The sequence below is a fragment of the Ictidomys tridecemlineatus genome, chromosome 3 (assembly GCF_052094955.1).
Source record: "Ictidomys tridecemlineatus isolate mIctTri1 chromosome 3, mIctTri1.hap1, whole genome shotgun sequence".
In the NCBI taxonomy this organism is placed as follows: Eukaryota; Metazoa; Chordata; class Mammalia; order Rodentia; family Sciuridae; genus Ictidomys; species Ictidomys tridecemlineatus.
This window is the reverse complement of record NC_135479.1, coordinates 138,731,839-138,752,213: the sequence shown is the minus strand read 5'-3', so window position 1 is coordinate 138,752,213 and position 20,375 is coordinate 138,731,839. Positions and strand designations below refer to the sequence as shown.

General features: G+C 38.1%; 2 protein-coding genes across 5 annotated transcripts in view; both read left to right on the top strand.

Moving 5' to 3' along the window:
* The window catches only part of Atp13a3 (ATPase 13A3), a 75,815-nt gene extending 65,007 nt beyond the window's left edge, over positions 1-10,808 (top strand). For 3 of the 4 annotated variants that reach the window (XM_078043890.1, XM_078043888.1, XM_078043889.1), the window contains 2 exons: positions 741-830; positions 7,378-10,808. In XM_078043890.1, the coding sequence (XP_077900016.1) occupies positions 741-830; positions 7,378-7,575 (288 nt within the window). In that variant the 3' untranslated portion in view covers positions 7,576-10,808. The remainder of the gene's footprint in view (positions 1-740; positions 831-7,377) is intronic. The other variant, XM_078043891.1, reaches the window with a different exon arrangement.
* Positions 10,809-10,868: 60 nt separating this feature from the next.
* On the top strand, positions 10,869-20,092 carry Gp5 (glycoprotein V platelet). Its single transcript, XM_005338428.3, has one exon. It carries the CDS (start codon positions 14,278-14,280, stop codon positions 15,991-15,993), a length of 1,716 nt encoding a protein of 571 aa, XP_005338485.2. The 5' UTR covers positions 10,869-14,277; the 3' UTR covers positions 15,994-20,092.
* Positions 20,093-20,375: the final 283 nt, after the last annotated feature.

Here is a 20,375-nt window from a genome sequence, read left to right as displayed (position 1 = left end):
ATATAAGAAACAGAAGAGGGAAATAAAGTTGTGATCTTTAAGTTTAAGGAATAGGCTTTTGAATGAAAATTAGATAATTTGTGGGGAAATGTGTGTTTTAGAGATCATAGTTCTAGACTTAGAAATTATGCTCAATTTCAGTCATTACACCAAAAGATGAGTTGGTTTAGAATTTGAGATATGATTTGTAGAATAAATATTCTGGTAAATCTTTTTAGCTTGCCTAGTGGAATGCATTTTTCCACTGAGGATGCTAGAAAGCACATTTAAGAGAGAGTATCCAAAAATGTACCTTTGTCTGTAGTATACAATTTCACTTTTTCACTCATTTATTATTATTAATATCTAATATATTTTTTTGCGTTGGATGCTAGTGAAATCATACTTGTGTATAGGTATAGACAATAATAGTAGATATTCAGTAAAAATGCATTGTTAAGAAAAAGGCTTCAAATTAATAAGCATTGTTTTAATATGGATAAGCACTGAGGAGTTACATAAAAACCACTCTTTGTGGAGAATTTGTAAGTTCCATTTTATTAAGAATTTTATGGTTTGTATATGTTACAGAAGTCCTGTTATTCTTTATCCTTTTGTAGTATTAACTAAAGTTTGCTATATGAAAACCAAATCATGTTTTTACTAATGATGCAGCATTGTGTGAATGTTTATTCAATGTGCATGTTAAAAAAGAATGACTTAGTCATTTTTAATTCTTAATTCACTGGAATATCTCTCAGAGCTTCTTCCTTGACATGGTCCTTTGGAAAGTTGTGTTCAATCGAGACAGACAAGGAGAATATCGCTTCACCACCACACAGCCACCACAGGTTGGAAATCAGCAGTTACTATCAATTCTTCACGTATATCTTGGCTCTTCCAGTGTATACTCTGTGTTCTCAAGGGTATTCTGTGTGTATTGCTTCAGTCTTTTCCCCTTGCCTGGCATTTCATTTTATTTCTCTCTCCTTTCTCATTTTACTTATATAGAATAATGGGTTACATTGTGGCATTTTTCATACACGCAAATAACACTTGGGTCATATTCCCATCATCCCAATTCAACATTTTAGGAAAAACATGATTCTTTTCTTTCTGCATCTGGCTTGTTTCACTTAACATTAAGATCTCCAGTTGCATCCATTTTCCTGCAACTGTTGTGATTCCATTCTTCTCTGTGGCTGAATGATACTCCGTTGCATGTGTGTGCATGTATGTATGTATATATATGTACATATATACATACACATACATATATGTAATCAGTGGAAAATTATACATGTCACGTGTGCACACACATGTATCACATTTTCTTTGTCCATTCATTTGTCATTGATAGGCACCTCTGCCATTTTTATTTGGATATTGTAAATTGTTGGACATTTCAGAAAACTAATGGCAAACATTTGTTATAGGCTTTTCAGGGGCTTTAGAGATATCTTTAGTCTCTTGCATTTCAATCCTAATCTTCTGTGTGTAAAGGTCTTGTCCTCAGAGATATGAGTTAATTTTTCCATTTTTGTCTATACTTTATGATTATATGAATCCCATTTGAAGCTAAAAGAGATTCATGTAAACAAAGTTTTTTTTTGCGGGGGCAGGTACTCGAACTCAGGGGTACTCGCCCACTGAGCCACACCCCGAGCCCTATTTTTTATATTTTATTTAGAGACAGGGTCTCACTGAGTTGCTTAGTGCCTCACTTGCTGAGGCTGGCTTTGAACTTGCAAGCCTCCTACTCAGCCTCCAAAGCCACTGGGATTATAGGTGCGTACCACCATATCTGGCTACAAAGGTTTGAAATAGTAATGGTTTCTACTTGGATCAGAGTCCAAAGGCCAAATTTTTAAGGGATTATTTCTGATATCTTATTAATGCCTTAATTTTGGCTGGCTTTTTGGCTTTCCCCAACATATGTGCCTCATCATTTAGAAAATGTGTTCGTTTTTATGCAAGCCATGGTAGGGCTTATTTCCTAGTGTCAAAACGTTAAAAGTATAGTTCTAGATAGAAAACACAGATTAGACTTACTTTTCAAACTGCCATTCATTGAATGAAAGGTTTGTGAGCCAACCTTTCGAGTTTAGAGAACTTGAAAGTATAAAATGTCACCCCTGTTATCTTGGGTAGTGTACTTTACAAATGTGAGTTGTATCTTCACTCATCCTTGAGCCACAGGGAATTTTGCAGAGCTCATGAGAACTCCCTTGAAGGGTTCAGGGGTCTCCCGGACAAGAATTTTAGTCTTCCATTTCTAACTTTGGTTACTCACTTGTTTTTAACTGCCTTTTACTTAGGTGGCAACTTAACTTACCTAGTTAAGTATTTTGGCAATTAAGCAAGCCTGATGCCCAGGTAGAGTACCACAGCATTGCTGTATAAGAGGTCCTATAGAATACCATTTTCATTTTCTAGTGCTATATGATGAAGAGTGATGGTTCTTAAGTGATGGCATGAGTCTGTAGTTAGCCTCAAAGCAGCATAATACCCATTTGTCCCTAGTAGTAGATGTGTCCAGAGCTGTACTAGGGACTCAAGTATAGGGGCTAAATCTCTGTGCCTGTATGTTTTCATTTTGTATTATTTCAGAGATTTAAGTTTGGCTCATATCACCAGTTCCAATGTGAAATATTTGTTGTGGCAAAACTTTGATCTAGGGAACATTTCAGTTGTTTTCAGCTTCTCCAAAGAGATCTTTGACTATTAATGTAAACAAGAGATGCATGTTCTAAAGAAGAGTTATACTTAAAGTAAGACCCCCTATAAAATATTTGAATTGGAAATCCCTCCTTGCCTTTATTTATTTATTTGTTTGTTTATTCCTGCACACCAGGGATTGAACTAGGGGCATTTAACAGCACTGAACCACATCCCTAAGCTTTTATTTATTTTATTTTTTTATTTTGAGACAGGATCTTGCTAAACTACTGAGGCTGGTTTTAAAAACTTGTGATCCTCCTAAGTCACAGGGATTATAGGCATGTATCACCAGTACTCAACTGCCCTCCTTATTTTTAAGAGTTTGTGTCTTATGTGAACCCTCTAAAATGCTTAGGGTACTCAGAAGTAAACAAGATTTGGCCTTTCAGTTCTGTGGTCATGATTAAGAAATTACTTTTTAAATTGGTTTTAGAAAAGAGAATTCATCTTAGCACAGAATGATATACTTTAATGTTTGGACAGTTCTGTGGGTAATGTGGTTTCACTGTTTATATTTGTGGTCCAGCAAGAGCTAATTAGTTAATCATATTAGTTTATGGTTCTCAGTCAGGGGTGTTTGTCCCCCCTGGGGAACATTTAGCAGTGTTTGGGGACATTTTGGGTTGTTCACAGTTGAGGGAGGGAGGTTGCTACTGGCATATCAAGTGAATAGAAGCCAGAATGCTGCTTAATAAATAGCATAGTTCCCAAGACAACCCTATCTAAGATGTCAGTAGAGCTGAGGTTGAAAAACCATGCCGTAAGGTGAAAAGCGAAGTCAAGATGAGCATGACTAGCCACCCGAAAGACTTCTGTGAGGCTGCAATTCTTCTTATATAGTTGGGGGACCAGTGAGGTGGGTTGAAAGTTTGCAAAGTCAGAAACCACAAACTAGGCTTCAGGCCTCAGGTAGTTGAACTGGGAAGTAAAGAAACTCACCTGGAAATCTCTAGTAACTGAGTTTGAAATACCTGGTGATCTGCAAGGCTCCATATATAACACCTTCAAGATCCTCCCAGATTTATATTAACTACATTTCATACATAAAGAAACTACAGTCAGCTTGCCAGGGTTATGCATCAATGAATGGTAGAGGTTGAAACCAGGATTTCTGATTTTAAGAGGAGTGTTTTTTCAACATTTTGCCAAGCTGCCTCTAATACACCAGTTTCAGAGCCATAGAGGTGCAGACTAATCTAAGAATCAAATGACAAAATAGAGACAAACAGTAGCTACTATTATTAAGTATACCTTCTCTGTGGTATACTACCGTACCTTTATGGTGAAGCATTTTGTAAACACTAATTGTTACAGCAATCTTAAAGAGACAAGAATATTTTTAGGATAGTGCCTGTCTTCCACTTTTCCCAGATGAGGAAACCGTGTCAGAACTGGAATTCAAATTCAGATTAATCTTGACCCAGGACCATCACATTTCTTTCTACAAAGCCCCCATCTATTCTTTAAAGACCAGATAAACTTAGAGGTGTTATTTTACTGGAGGCTTCCACCTTGCTCACTGATTACTCTTGCAGCTAGCCTCATTTAGTTATAGGAAGTAAGATTTTTACATAGTAATTTGTTTCCTGTAGTGGTTTTTACCGATGCTCACTTGACTCTATTGAATCAAATTGAAAACTAAGTTAAGTCATTTGCAAATTATTAAATCTAACACTATTATGTAGCTACATATTTTTCCTATAATGTTATTTAGCAGTTCCAGATATTCATACTTACTTTCTTCCAGAAAAAGATTGTTTCTGTATCAGTGATTTTCAAGTAAGGATATTAATCAGAAATGCCTTAAGGTTTTACTCCTGTGCAGTCTGTTCACTTTAGAAGCATTTGTGCCTATGTCTGGCTAATAAAACTGAGGCTACTTAAAAGTAGATACAGAATTTGTCATCTTGTCATGTAATTTGATCCCACTGAGGCTAAGGACAAGTGCCTGACTTTTTTTGGTGAAAAATCCAAGGGCTAACTGTAGTCTTTAAGCCACTTAGGATATTATTTGAACTTATTTAGATAGGATGCTAATTCTGATTGTCTGTTTTATATTGAAAATTGGTATAGAACATTTTTGTGAAAACCACAGTACCATGAGACCATTTTCCCCCCTTCAAGCATGGCTTTATATTTTATGTGTTACTCATAAAAAATTTCCTAAAAGACTGGGAAGAGTAAACTTGAGTTCTAGAATGAACAGCTTGGGATGGTCTAAGAAGCAAGAGAATTGTAGCTACAAATCTGTGGAAAGTTCTTTATGGTTTCTCTGCCAAACCCTCTTTTTTCTATGAGGGGATAAATTTGGTCACTTAACATTCCTTTCAGAAATAACAAAGATCCAGCTGGGATAGCTACTGTGTTCTCCTGCTTCAGGGATTTGGGTCTTGGATATTTTAGAGAGACCTAAGTGTTGATTCTGAGCTTTTGCAGTACTGTGCCTCATTGCCTTTATGTTGTACAGCACTTGCTTTCTTCCTTAACACCAGCCTCTCTCCCCTGATTGATTTCATATTCTAGCATGCCCGCAGCACCTTTTATTTTCTCTTCCAGTGTTTGAGGATGTATGTGGTCTGTTTGTGTTTGTAGACTAACAAACCTATGCTTGTATATATTGTGTTTTTTGTGTATGATATTTGGGGAACAATAAGGGTACAGAAATAATGTTTCTAATTATGGTGGTGGTGGGGAATCCTTAGTGTTCCTTGACTTGATCTTTAAAAAAAAAAAAAAAAGAAATACAAATGTACATTGTGCTTTGGTAGTACTGGGGATTGAACCAGGGCCTTGTGCATGCTAGGCAAGCACTCTACCAACTGAGCTATATCCCCAGCCCCTGGACATTATTTTTAATAAGGATTAAAAAAAAACTTTAATGTAAAAAGAATACTATCCAGTTGTGACTGTTTGCAATTAAATTAGTTTTAATTTTATTGTTTGCCTTACTTTCCACAGATAGGAACAATGAACTTAGTGTGTCTGTTGGTGTATATTAAATTAGATTACTTTTTGCTTTGGCTTTCTTTAACTCGGCCATCTGTGCATTGCCCTTCAACAACTCATCTGGATAGACAAAATCTTTTTTTTTTTTTTTCTTTTTAAGTCAGCAATCAATATGAGCCTTCTTCAGTGATCCTTTAACAGTCCTACTTGCTATAAAATAAAAAAAATGACAGCTTTCACATTGATTTAGGAACAGTGATCTTTTCTGCATTTGGATTGAAGAGTTTAAACACTTCAGGAAGAGTAAAATCAAGTAATGAAACATATCTTTCAGATTAAACACCAAGTTTGTTGTTTATGTTCCTTCACTGGAAAGGAGCTGTCACCTGTTACTTGGATCACCTGAAGAATCCTACTCATAGTAACTTCTCTATCCTAATGCTGTATATTTTCCTTTGGATTTTTTTTTTTTTTTGGGCGGGGGGATGGTAGCATGATGACTTTGTATTACGATGATAATTAAGAGACTATTAGATGAATATTCCTAAATATTTTTTCCCAGGAATATTAGATAGCTTACCTGTGACCACAGGTAGACATGCAGCTTGACAAATTAAGCTAGAAGACCTTTAAAGTGAGAGCACTGAGTTTTTGTTTATCTTGCTCATAGTAGTATCCTGGAGAAGAGGGAAAGAGTTGTAATTCCTGGTAGTCAACTCAATAAGATGAGAAAGACCTCTCAAGTGAATGTATGAAACATTTTTTAAGAGCTTACAATTAAGAGTATTTTTTTTCTGCTCTCCCTGGCCTAATTTATAAATGTGTTCCACATCTATATTATAGAAGATTTGCCTTTCTTTGTTGTAAAGTTTTGGATATTCACATTAGAATATGTGTCTCTATGCTGAGCTTCTTTTTTTGTGTGTAGGATTACTTGAATTGGAGATTAGAACCTAATATATATTGGCTGGGTTATAAGTTGATTGGCAAAGATTGTTTATCTAAGGTCATATTCATGAATAACACCAGGATTGATCTGTAGGATTTTATAATACTAAGACAAATACTTGCTTTATACCTTTCCATGTATCTCTTCAAGTTGAAACCTTTAAAATGAGAATATTTTTGTATTAGTGAGAAATGTAGTTTTAAAAGATGGTGACTGATGTTAAACATGTCCTCCAAGTCCTAATTTTGACCTACCAATATTTCCTTTGTACTTCATGTTTTGAAAACTAATATTAACAATAACAGTGATATTTCCTACTGCTTTCTTCCCAAAGTGATGAGATGGCTAAGTTGTTGAGAGTATCGGTACCAAAAGATAGTTTGGGATAGCATGCAAGGATTTCCAAATTAAGTATTAAAAACATTTTCTTTTTCTGAATAGTTTGAAGTTGTTCTTAATATATTAGAAATTTTGTTACAGAATCCACATCTCCAAGTTATTTTAAAAATTGGATCAGTATGTAGAAGAATAATACATGAAACTAAATAAGGTGAAGTAAATGACATTGATAACCAGAAAATTTACTCTTAAAAAACATCAGTTCCTAAATAATTGAAAGCTGACTTTTTTTTAATATGGACTTTTAAAATTTGTTTATTGTTCCCAGAAGTCATGTCCTCTTATGTTTGTGTGTCAGTGTATGCTTTAACAAGCCTGTTCAAAACAAGAAGCCCTTAATCAACTAGGGTGTTCTTTTTTTCCCCCTCCCCTTGTTTTACTAGGAGTCAGTGGATCGGTGGGGAAAATGCTGCTTGTCCTGGGCCCAGGGATGTAGAAAGAAGATGCCAAAGGCAAAGTACATGTATCTGGCACAGGAGCTATTGGTTGATCCAGAATGGCCACCAAAACCTCAGACGACAACAGAAGCTAAAGCTTTAGTGAAGGAGAATGGATCATGTCAGATTATCACCATAACATAGCAGTGACTTAGTCTCAGTGGTATGCTAATAGCAGTATTTGAAGGAATGGTTTTAGGATTTTCTGGTCCTGTATGTTAGTGTGGCACTCTTTGAATTTATGTCCCTTCTGATAAGTATCTGATTCAAGAGCCTTATTTAAAACAAAACAAAACAAACAAAAAAGGGTATTGGTCTCATTGTTGAAATTAACTGTCAGTCCATCTATATCTTTCTTTATTCAGTAACCAAATATATACACTTCCAGAATTTTGGTTGTTACCCTTAGTCATACTCTTTATATTAGGTACAAGAAAAATTTGGCATTTGGTAGATATTTAGACATTAGCTTTTGGAACTAGTTTGCCTCTTTATTTTCACAACCTTCTTATTAGAAAAAGTTTATGTTTATATACAGGCCCTAAGTTTGTGGTCATTAAAAATAAAATGGGTGTCAATTAGCCTCAAGTGAAAACAGAGGTTGAAAGCCTGTTTTCATTTTATTCCAATATTTCTCCCAAAGAATTCTGTGTAAACCTACACCAGTTCTCTTTGATAGTTTAGAATTAGTAGTGGGTTTTTATGGTGTTGCTTATAGAACAACTCAGGTAATTCCTCTGTATGGTGTTATATTTTCTGTACAAACTGCCTGGGTTTTATTTTTCTAATCGGCAAGGTGCTTCACTGCCTTCTTAAGATGTCCCTCAAACCTGTTAAGTGGATGTTGTTTTCTGTCTGGTGTCAGTGGTCTAATTGGTTTGCTTCATTAAATGTTGTGAAACCTTTTTTACTAGAAAAAGATGATTTCTTTTTGGAAGTAAATGTAGATCTGTGTAACATCTCAACATACATTTTTTCCCCCTTCAGGATTTATATTTATTTTTTTTTTTAATTTTCTCCAATTTTTTAATTATCTAAAGACATAGGATAATAATGAATTTTGTTTTTTTTGTGTTTGAATTTTACCTTGAAAGATTTTTTTTTTTAAGATTAGGTGTATCTCTTATCAATAATAAGGCTTAAAAAATAATGAGTATTGGATTTGAGAGACTGCTATTTTTTTTTTCCAGTGATGTAAACTTGGTGAGAGCTTGTTATATGCCATTAGGTGGCGCCAGAGGTCAAAGCATACCTACTTTGCTGTAAATAAACATACCTGGTGTAGCAATTTCTGGGAGGAAAAAAAAATAAGGAAATAAAGAATATAGACATTCATTGAGCCGTAAGAAATGTAGGAAATTACTTTTCACCTTTCTGTTTTGCTTGATTAATGTTTAAAGTTTTCAGGAATTTAAAGTAAACTTTAAAATGGATCTATAGGTAGGATTCAGCAATTTGGCAATGCCCACAGTTATGACAGACACAGGAAACTGTAAAACACACCCTACTCTATTAAAACAATATAATATTCTATGTGCTTTCTTAACTAGACACATACTTGTGCTTTCCACTGATCATTTTTTAGCTGATCATTGTTTTCCCAGTACATTTTTACCAATTTACCAAATGTTACCTGGAACTGTAGAACCAAATGGTTCTCATTCTTTATGCTGCAAAGACCTGAATGGTGTTTGGTAACTGTAGAAAAATGCAAGTTACACTCAGGATCACTGTTATTGCTGTTGCCACTGATGATTCTTACAAAAAATATAATCGAAGTTTTCCATCAAAATGTATAATAAGATATTAATACACATTAGATGATAAGAACAATTTTTCCATGAATGATTCTATGAAGCTATGCATCTTAGACCTCTTGAGCTGTGAATTAGCACTGTTTTCTATAGTTACTTAAATCTCTTGATTGTTTTATAATTTCCATATTCATTTTAAATATACTCAAGTGTTATTCTTTGGTGATTTCTAGAATTGTAAATTTTATTCTTTGGTTTAAATACTGAAGCATATAAACAAAGTAATTGCTAAGTAGCAGATTAAAAATCCAGTTATCAGATTGTATTTAACATCTTTAAGAGCATGATCATAAAGAACTATTTTTGACCACGCACACCCCTTTTAACATTTAGAGTTAGTAAGGGTTTTATATCTCATCTGTTCATACTGTTTTCCAGGGAATGATGTTTTAGATAGGTGGAAAAGCATTTGTAGGAAGTTAGAGTGAACATAAACAGGGTAGGTTATTCAAGTTCAGAATGTATTTGCAGAATGTCTGAATCCAGGTGTGGGTCCTCCTCAGTGCCATAGGTAGCCTGAGCCCTCTCTGTAGGTCACCGTTACATAGTAATTTTGGTTCTGAATTTTACATTAAATTATTTGAGTGTATACAGAACTAAATTTAAAAATCTGTACATATATTATTTTGATGTATTAAGATTGATAAATATTGCTGATTTAAATTTTATTTATGCACATAAAGGACAGAAATGTCCAGGAAAGTAATTGTTAAATAATGATATGTAACTTTTTAACTTTTTAAATAAATAACAAGATTTTTAATGTGTGTCTCCCTCAGGGTTGTTGAAATTTTTTTTCTTTCTCCCTCAAATATAAATAGTGGTAACTATGTTTTCTATCTTCTAGCACCTACTGCTGTAAAGCAATGCTGCAAATAATGCTTGAATGAAAGTGGCTAAGCCAACAACAAAATAAATACTTTTTATAGTAGTTTTATAATTCTTAAACTCGAAAGCTTTCCAAATTGCACTTGCATTTAAACACAACTGTTGCAGCTTTTACTCATTTATTTTGTTTCCCATGTTGATGAAAGTACTGCACAGTTTCAAAGGCATGGCAAATAATATATCAGTGTTCATGTAGTTTGTCCCCAAAGTGCAGCTATAGATAACAACATCCAGTGAAGAGCAAAATGCAGGCTTTAGAAAACATTCTAATAATTCATGCATGTAATTTTGACATATCTGAAATAGGTTTTTGTATATTTATGGTGGGAGGTGGTTGGGAACTTTCAGCAAAGTGGGATGTTAATTTTTGTACAGTCTATGGGCATTTACACATTTTTAATGTATTAAGATTTGGTAATTATGTGCACATGAAATTAATAAAATAGTTACTTCCTGTTATGATTTGTGAATTCCCTAAGACCTTGGTTTTTTAAAATAACTTTATATCGGAAATGATACTGCATCTTTATATTTTTAAAATTGTATTGCTGCTCAAGAATGGTACCCTGTTGTCAAAAAGACATACATTCATAATTGTACATTCAGCATTGTAAATAACCTTATGAAATCCTTTTTGATTGAAGCTATTCAAAATAAAAATTTAAATGAATAATATTTTTATAATTCTTTTTGTGTCACGATACATTTGTTTACATTGGAGCTCTCTCTGGATTAATTTTTGAAATTTGAAAATTTTGGGTTTTCTTAAAACAGTAAGTACAATATTCCACATGTCACATCAGGCCTATGCCCATCCTGGAGAAGCTTATCTGTCAGATGCAATGTAGAGTCAAATGTTAAGTGTCAGGGGGTCTGAGGGAAGTAGTGAAATATAAGACTGAAGGACCCATAGTCCAGTGGTAGTTAGAAAGATCAAGCCAAAGCTAGCCATGTAAGACATGGTAAACCTGTAGTGGCATCCATTGGGTGCAGAAAGAACACTCGGGGAAAGACAGACAAGAGAAACTGGAGCTAAATAATGATTGCAGAAATAACGGAGAAGGTAGTGGCTTTCCTCTGTGGTTTAGAACTGTGTGACTTAGAAGGTGATTTCAGTCAGGTCAGCATTTTCTTGGCTGCCTGCAGTTGGCTACATCAAAGAGTGATTGAATTCCAGTATTTTTTCTATGACACCTACAGATGTCTTGGATTGAGAGACTTCTTCCCTAACCTGGATGAAGTAAGTTAGGAAGTACCTCTGCTTGACCATTCCATTCTGTAATTCCAGAGAAGAATGTTTATTTTTTTATCAATTCAAGCACTGACCTTCACTTTATTTTTGTGTTAAATTCTTTAAAATCAGTGATATAAGCACAGGATTTTAAAAAATTAATGTTGCAGGGTGCATGCCTGTAATCTTAGCGGCTCTGAAGGTGGAGCAGGAGGATCAGGAGTTCAAAGCCAGCCTCAGCAAAAAGCAAAACACTAAGCAACTCAGACCCTGTTTCTAAATAAAATACAAAATAGGGCTGGGAATGTGGGTCAATGGTCAAGTGCTCTTGAGTGCAATCCCTGGTACAAAATAATTATTATTATTCAACCTTTTAGATATATACAAAGAAGTCTACTTGTTTCCTGGACATATCTTTGTTGTATCATTACAGGAAAAAAAAAGTATATTATGTTTTTTAAAATTATATAAATAGGATTCCATGTAAACATGTTTTGTCATTTAGTGAATCTTAGACTAAGTCCACACTTAACACCTCAACTTTTTAAGTTTGCAAGGCTTCCCATTGCATGCATATTCCATAATTTCAACAACTATGTCATTTTAGGCTTTTTTTTTTTTTAACCTGCAATAAATGTTTTTGTGCACCCACCTTTAGTGGGGGGTGGTGCCAGGGATTGAACTCAGGGACACTCAACCACTGAGCCACTTACCTAGCATGAGTGAGGCTCTGGGTTCCAACCCTAGTACTACAAAAAATTAAATTTAAAACAAAAGAATCCAGAAACAACCATTCATGAGATACTGATTTTGACAGTGCTAACATTGCAACTGTAGGGGAAGAAGGGATTTCCATATTTAGGTTAGCAAGCAGCTAGACAAAAAATTGAATCAATCTTGGGTGGATTAGAGATCCAAAACTAAAATGTAAGGGAATATAGGGGAATATTTTCTGACTTGGGAGGAGAACTTTTAACAGATGCAAGTCATGAAAAGAAAGATTAATAACCTTAACTGTATTATTTCAACCAAAAGACAAACCCCAAACTAGTTGGAGACATTTGTAACATTAACTGACAAAGGATTAACAGCCAGAATATAAAGAATGCCTACAGTACAGCTGCATATAGAAAAATGGGCAAAAATAATTAAATTTCTCAGAAGATGAAATAAAAAGGGGCCCTTAATATTATGCAAAGTTTAAAAAGTCCATCATTAAACAGGAAAGTACAAAATGAAGGCCATGAATATTGTAAATGATGAAATTTCTAAAAAAACTAAACAAAGATGTGACGCTCGGGAATCCTTTCAGACTGTATTGTTTATCAGCATAACCACTTTAAAGTGGAAAGCAGCTTGACGAGTTAAAATGAACATGTGAACGCCCTTCAAACCAGCAATGCCATCACTGAACAAGTTTGACAGTGTTTTTCTTCCCCTCCCCCCCCAAAAGTGGAGCATTTTAGAATGTCCTTAGCTTCATCCCTAAAAGAAGGGGAAAATGGAGCACAGTATTGTCCAATGTGGCATGCAAAGGAAGTGTGACCTGTTTAGGGGTGTGGCTGCTTCGATGATCCAGTGAAACTTTTCTAGCATCACAGTCATCTTGTGCCATTTATGGAAAAACTTTCCCTCCTATCACTCAATTTAGACATTAGAATTCAAGTTACATATGGTCTCTGAAGATATTTGTCATTAAAAACCAGAATATGCCCTCTGATAGGGTCCTTTCCCTGACCATACTCTGGAGAAGTCTTTATCCTCAGGATGCAAGGATGTTCCCTCTTCCTCTGCAAAGTGCAGAATGACATGCACAGCTCTAAGCCTTTCAGTTGCTTTGGGGTGCAGATCCATTTCAGGTAAGGCCAAATATATATATATATATATATATTTAATTAGTATAGGCAAGTACAGGGCTCAATGTATGCATAAGAAATAAAATTTGGTACAAGAAACAATTTATGTAAAATTCTGCTTGGGAAACATTGTTTTTCAGATTGGTATTGTATTTCAGATAATTCAATGTCCTGTTAATTTTTATTTTTTAAAAAATTCTTATGCGTCCTGATTAATTATACACGACAATAGAATGCATTTTGTTACATCAAACATAAACGGAGTGTAACTTCTCATTCTTCAACTGTTAATTTTTATTAAAAATCATAGAAATAGTAGCCCCTTATTTATGGCTATGTCAGAAACACTGTAGACAAAATTTAACTGTGCTATTCTAGTTAAGTTACTTGAACTTTCAGTGCCCCAGTGTCTTAATAATCCTAGAGGATAATTATAGTACCTATGATAAATATTGTAAGGATTAAATGAACATAAAGTGCATGGCATAAAGTGATGGGTATTAGTCTGTGTTCTTAGCTTGGCTGTAAACACGGTATTATTCCCTGTTCCTTTTTTTTTTTTTTTTTTTTTAGTGGAGTAAATTGTACTTTGAAAATAAATGACAGAAAACAAGTCGGATGGGGGTGGGCACAGACTGTCCTACTTCCTGTCCTTGTAGTCATTGCCAGTCCTGTCCCGGGTAAATTACAGCCAGCCTTGGTTAAATAATGAAGTCAAGAACACAGCCATTTTCACAATAGACTTGGCTTTGTTAGATCCGTGAACCTGAATATGAGAATGATTAATTCTCTTCATGTGAAGATTTTAAAACATTGCCTATTCTATATCTTGAAAACGCTTTCATTTCAATATTTTAAAACAGTGAAAATCAAAAGCGAGACCAGGTAGTGTAGAATAAATGTCTTTCACCACTCAAGCACACCTGCATTCCTAAGAAAAGGAAATGACTAAGTTAAATCTAAGCAAAATTGAAAGGCAGTGGGAATCTTGGTGAAAGGGTTGTGCCCATGCCAACTGCGTAGGATTACAAAAGGCGCCAGGAGCAAAAACGCCCGTATGTTTGTTGCCTTTTCAGATATGCTAAGGAGCATCCTGCTGTGCGCATTGCTCCTGCGCGCCCAGCCTTTCCCCTGCCCTCAAGCCTGCAAATGTGTTGTCCGCGACGCCGCGCTGTGCTCCGACAGCAACGTGGCACACATCGCGGACCTGGGTCTGCCCACCAACCTCACGCACGTCCTGCTCTTCCGAATGGGCCGCGGAGCCTTGCAAAATCACAGCTTCAGTGGCATGACCGTCCTGCAGCGCTTGATTCTAAGGGACAGCCACATCTCTGATATTGCCCCGGGTACCTTCAATGACTTGATAAAACTAAAAACCCTCAGGCTGTCGCGCAACAAAATCACCCATCTTCCAGAAGCTCTCCTGGATAAGATGGTGCTCCTGGAACAGTTGTTCTTGGACCACAATGCACTAAGGGACATTGACCAAAACATGTTTCACCAATTGGCTAACCTGAAGGAGCTCCTTTTGAATCAGAATGAACTCACTTTTCTTTCTGCTAACCTTTTCGCAAATCTGGGGAACCTGAAACTGCTGGATTTATCGGGAAACAATTTGAGCCACCTGCCCAAGGGACTGTTTGGAACACAGGCGAAGCTTGAGACACTTCTGCTCCACTCCAACCAGCTAGTCTCTCTGGATTCGGGGCTGCTGGACAACCTGGAAGCCCTGATCGAGCTGCAGCTCGACAAAAATCACCTCCGTGCCATCGCGGCTGGTGCCTTCGACCGTCTCCGGAACCTGAGGACCTTGACTCTTTCGAGAAACCACCTCGGGTTTCTGCCCCCCGCACTCTTTCTTCATTCTCACAGCTTGACTCAGTTGACCCTGTTCGAGAACCCGCTGGAAGAGCTCCCCGACGTGCTCTTCGGGGAGATGGCCGGCCTGCAGGAGCTGTGGCTGAACGCCACCCAGCTACGCACGCTGCCCGCCTCGGCCTTCCGCAACCTGAGCGGCCTGCGCACCCTAGGGGTGACAGTGAGCCCGCGCCTGAGCGCGCTCCCGCAGGGCACTTTCCAGGGTCTGGCTGAGCTCCGCGTGCTGGCCCTGCACTCCAATGGCCTCGCCTCGCTCCCCGACGCCTTGCTGCGCGGCCTCGGCAGGCTGCGCCAGGTGTCGCTGCACCACAACCGGTTGCAGGCCCTGCCCCGTGCGCTCTTCCGCAACCTCAGCAGCCTGGAGAAGGTCCAACTCGACCACAACGAGTTGGAGACTCTGCCTGGCGATCTATTTGGGGCTCTGCCTCAGCTGACAGAAATCCTGCTGGGGCATAATCCCTGGCTCTGCGACTGTGGCCTGTGGCCATTCCTTGAGTGGTTGCGACAGCACCCGGGTCTGGTGGGTCGAGAAGAGCCCCCGAGCTGCCACGGCCCTGTGGAGCGTGCTGGCATGTTGTTCTGGGCTCTCCTGGAGGGTGACCCCTGGTGCCCGAGCCCTCGGGGCGCGCCTCCCCGCCCTCTAGCAGGGAACGCCCTGGAAGTCCCCATCCCCTCCTTGCTTCCTAACAGCGCAGAACCTGGGGCCTGGACCCAGATGGTGGCTACCAGCGAACATCAAGATCACAGCCTCTTCTGGGGTCTGTATTTTTTGCTTCTAGCTGCTCAGGCCGTCATAACCGGCATCATTGTGTTTGCTATGATTAAAATAGGCGGGCTCTTTCGAAAATTAATCAGAGAGAGGGCTCGTGAGTCAACTGGAAAACCTCGTCATTAAAACCTGACCAGGGTATTGTCAGATGTGGCTCTGGGGAGAATCCAGACGGGGCTGCTGTTCTCCCTTTCCTCCTCTCTGCCACCTTTCCCTCTCCCTTCCCCCCCCCCTCCTCCTCAGCCCTTCTCTTTCCCTCTCCTCAGAACTAACCTTTCCATTTTTGAGTTACTACCACCTGCAGGCCTCTGTCTCCCCCTGTTTCATACACTCCATGGACTGTGATTGGCCCACACTGTCCCACTAGCCCCGCTGGTGTCTGGGGGAGAGAGAGAGTTTTGAAATGTTTGAGGCTGCACTTCCAGCCAGGGACTGACTCCCGCACATGGCAAACCTCCTGTAAGTGTTTGTGAAATGAATGAATAAAATAAAACCTGGGATCTGAGTGATGCTGCCATTTCCTGAGAGAAAGGATGGGTTGTTCTCCTTATCTACTTATATTTGAAAAGCAGAACTCTTCCAGTTCTTTGTTTTGTTTTTGTGTTTTTGGTGGGTGCTGGGACTGAACTATACCCTCAGCTTCCAGTTCTTTCTCTTGCCTTTTACTTCTCCCTTCATATATCTCTGAAAGCACTGGACTCCATTCATTCAGCAAATAGTTTCAGGGTAGGCCTCCTCTGTGACAGGTTGAGAAAGAAGGAAAACATTGAACCTTTCCTTCAGGGATGCAGCACCCAGTGAGAGCAGCCATCAAGCCTGCCATGACCGAGAATATAGGAGCTTACCGGGTCACAGTGTGGACTGAGGAGGGTCCCCTAAGTGAATTCAGAGAGCCAGTATGTGACTGTGAAGGCTGGGAAACTTCTCAGCATGCTTAGTCACCTCTCCGGAGTTTCCACTTGCTTTGCATCAGTGAAATATGTCATTTGGTTTTCATTTCCTGGAACTAAACACCACATCATTTCATAAGCATTTATGGAGCAGCAAACATATGACAGGTGTTCATGAATGTAATGATAAGCTTGGTTCCTGGTTTATTATGCTTGTATCACATTCTCATTTATTCTTCCAATTGAAAGCAGTTAAGCCCTTGTTGCTTTAATTGAATGGCTGTGCTTGTAAGAGGCATTGGTTGACACAGGGCTGCTAAATTGACAGCTGTGGGTTCTGTCCTGGCTTCTCAACATACTGCAGAACACCTTGGGCAAGACACCTACACACATTGTCTAAGCCTTGGTTTCCTCACCCCTGAACGGGGATAAAATAATACCTGCCTCACAGAGCGGCTGTGAGGATTAAAGGTGATAAAGCATATAAAGACTTAACCCAGTGCCCTGCATACAGTAAATGCGCAATGAATGGCAGTTATTATAACTCAAGGGTGAGCAATGATTGCTGCATCATGATTTCTAAAGAAGAGTTTTGAGTTGTGTTTTTCTTTGAATATAAAAGAAAGAGCAAACTTTCTCAAACTGGAAGTTCCATTCAAACCCGTCATCCTCACCTGTGGGTGGTCTCAGGGCTGTGTGGTGAGGCTGTGTGCTCACAGAAGAGCTGTGGATCCCTGCAACTGGATGTGGAGCAGGAAGACCTGGATCCTGGCATTTGTAGATGTACTTCTCTTTCAAGGACAAGTACAAATGTCTGCTTGCATGGTAGACTCATGTGTTCCCATGGTGCTTTCTACCTGGCACTGGGCACCTCTCCCACTAGGTCCTGGACACCCTTTACTTCAGAGTTTCGATTTAGGGTATCTGTTTAATGCGACTCTTGCACTGTAAACTTCTTAGCTGGATGTAGTCTTATTTTCAAATTTTGAAATTACTTACAGCTAAAAATCCAATTTTTTTTTTTTTGATGGAATACTGACTGCTTTCTAACCACTATACTCTCAGGCAAGCTCCCTAGCTCTCAAGCCTCTGTCTCTTCACCTGCACATGAAGATGATAACAATCCCTATTACTGTTGCAAGGATAAAATGAGATAATCCACTTGAGATAAAGTCAGTGGCTGGTGCCCTGGGGCTCAAAATAAGTTAACAATTCTGATTATCTATTTCCGGAACTCCTCTGTATTCTAGGCATTTCTCAAGGCTTTGGCATGTGTTCATTCATTTGGCAGATATTTATTGAGCACCTACCTTATAACCCTTCTAAATGGAAGGACAGAGCTATGGATAAAACAATGTGCACACTTCCATGGGTTTGCATTCTACTGTCCCCTCCCACAGTAACTTTGATCCAGAATTCTTGGCCATTATCTTCCAATATACAGAAAATTATGGAGGACAACTTTGAGCACATTGGCTACTATAAAATGTTTATACTTGGCTATGCTTGCTTCACAATTAATTTTTTTTTTTAGTTGTGTAGATGGATACCATACCTTTATTTTATTTATTTATTTTTATGTGATCCTGAGGACTGAACCCAGGGCCTCGCACGTGCTAAGCAAGTGCTCTGCCACTGAGCCACAACCCCAGCCCTTCACAATTTTTTTAACAGAATAAAGTACAACAGATAAAGTTGAAGGCTCCTGTAGATATCTCTTCCCTGATTTCATTCCTTTCCTTTACTCCTGAGAGATCACCTACTTAATAAATGTGGTGTTTTGCATCCATCCCTGTGCATGCTTTTAGATTTCTACTTTTGTTTTGGTAGAGTATTTTGTTGTTGTCATTGTGGTTTGTTTTGGTTTGGTGCATCCTCAGCCACATCCCCAGCCCTTATTTTTATTTATTTATTTTGAGACAGGGTTTGTTAAGTTGCTTAGGGCCTCACTAAATTGCTGAGGCTGGCTGTGAACTTGGGATCCTCCTGCGTCAGCCTCCCAAGCTGCTGAGATTACTGGCACGCCCTACTGCGCCTAGCTATTTTAACCTCATGTATTAAGATGCTCAGTTTTTTTTTTTCCTCCTTCAAGGTGTTGAAATGCTAAATAAATTTACAGATTTTGAAAAGCAAATTCATGTCCACTTTCCTGAGGTAAACCCAGCCTGGCCATGCATTCTTAAAATATATTAATAGACTCAGTTGGTTAATGTTTTGTTTTGAACTTCAGTATCTATTCATTAGTTAGATTTACTTATAAATTTTTAAAAATAATATCTTTGCGTAGTTTTGATTTGGGATTTTTTTTCTCTCACTCTACTTTGTAAAACTGGGGTCATCTTTTCCTTGAAAATATTTGTAATGCTCCTCTGAAAACCCTTCTTGGCCTGGTTGTATGTGTATAAGTGTGACATATCTATTGTTTCAGAACAAATGCTCCAAATCTTAGTGACTCCAAACAATACGATTTATTATCTCACATTTTCTGAAGGTCAGTAATTTGGCAGTAACTTCATTGGGTGGTTCTGGCTCAGGGTCTCTCAAAGAGTTTTCTTTGAAATCTTTGCTGAGGCTATCATCTGAACAGGAGGTGGACAGTCTGCTCCCAGAGTCTCTCACACAGTTGGTAGTTTCCTTGCCACATGTACACTTGTAGTAGTTTGTTTTGTGTTACTCTGACAAAATACCTGAGGCTGGGAATGGAGACTGGGGTACTTTATAAAGAAAATAAATGTATCCAGATGTGGTGGCCCATGCCTGGAATCTCAGTGACCCTGGAGGCTAAGGCAGGAGGATCCCAAGTTCAAGACCAGCCTAGGAAATTTAGCAAGACCCTGTCTCAAAAAATAAAAAGGGTTCATGATATGGGGATGTAGCTCAGTGGTAGAGAGACCCTGGGTTTAATCCCCAGTACTGGAAAAAAAAAAAAAAGAAAAGTATATTTAGCTCACAGTACTGGAGTCCAAGAGCATGGTGCTGGTGTCCTGGTGAGAGCTCCTTTGGCAGAATCACAACATGGTAGAGAAGCTGGAAATGCAACATGCAGAAGAAACCAAGCCCATGAAGCATCCTCATGATCTGACCTGTTCTCATAGGACTTCCCAAGAGAGCAAGAATGGGCCCCCATGAGAAAAGCAATAAATCTTTTTGTTCTTTTTAAACTAACACATACTTATTGTACACATTAATGGGATTGGATGTGATATTTCCACGCATCTATACAATATGCATGGATTGTATTCAGCCACCTTTCTGCTGTCCCCTTGCCCCATAGTAACCATGATTCTATTATCAGGTCAACTTAAAATAAAATCTGATGTCATGTATAACCAAAAGGAACAAATTTTTAAAAAGGTAACAAAATTTTTAAAATAAAATAAAATTTGAAAAAAAATACTAAACTGTATACTTTAAAATAACAAATTTTATTATATGTGAATATATATCAGATTTACAAAGTAAATTCAAGGAAAGCAAATAGGATCAAGAAGATATTCATGGTAAAAAAAATGACCTACAGAGAAGGAATGTCCCTGTGAGAGAAGGAGAGAGGCATCCATTCCTTCCAAAGGTGGGGCCTGGGTGGTCTGATGGTCCCCCAGCAGGGCCCACCTCTTC

Coding starts and splice junctions, on each gene's coding strand:
- Gp5 (XM_005338428.3), top strand. CDS start 14,278: ATGTTTGTTGCCTTTTCAGATATGCTAAGGAGCATCCTGCTGTGCGCA.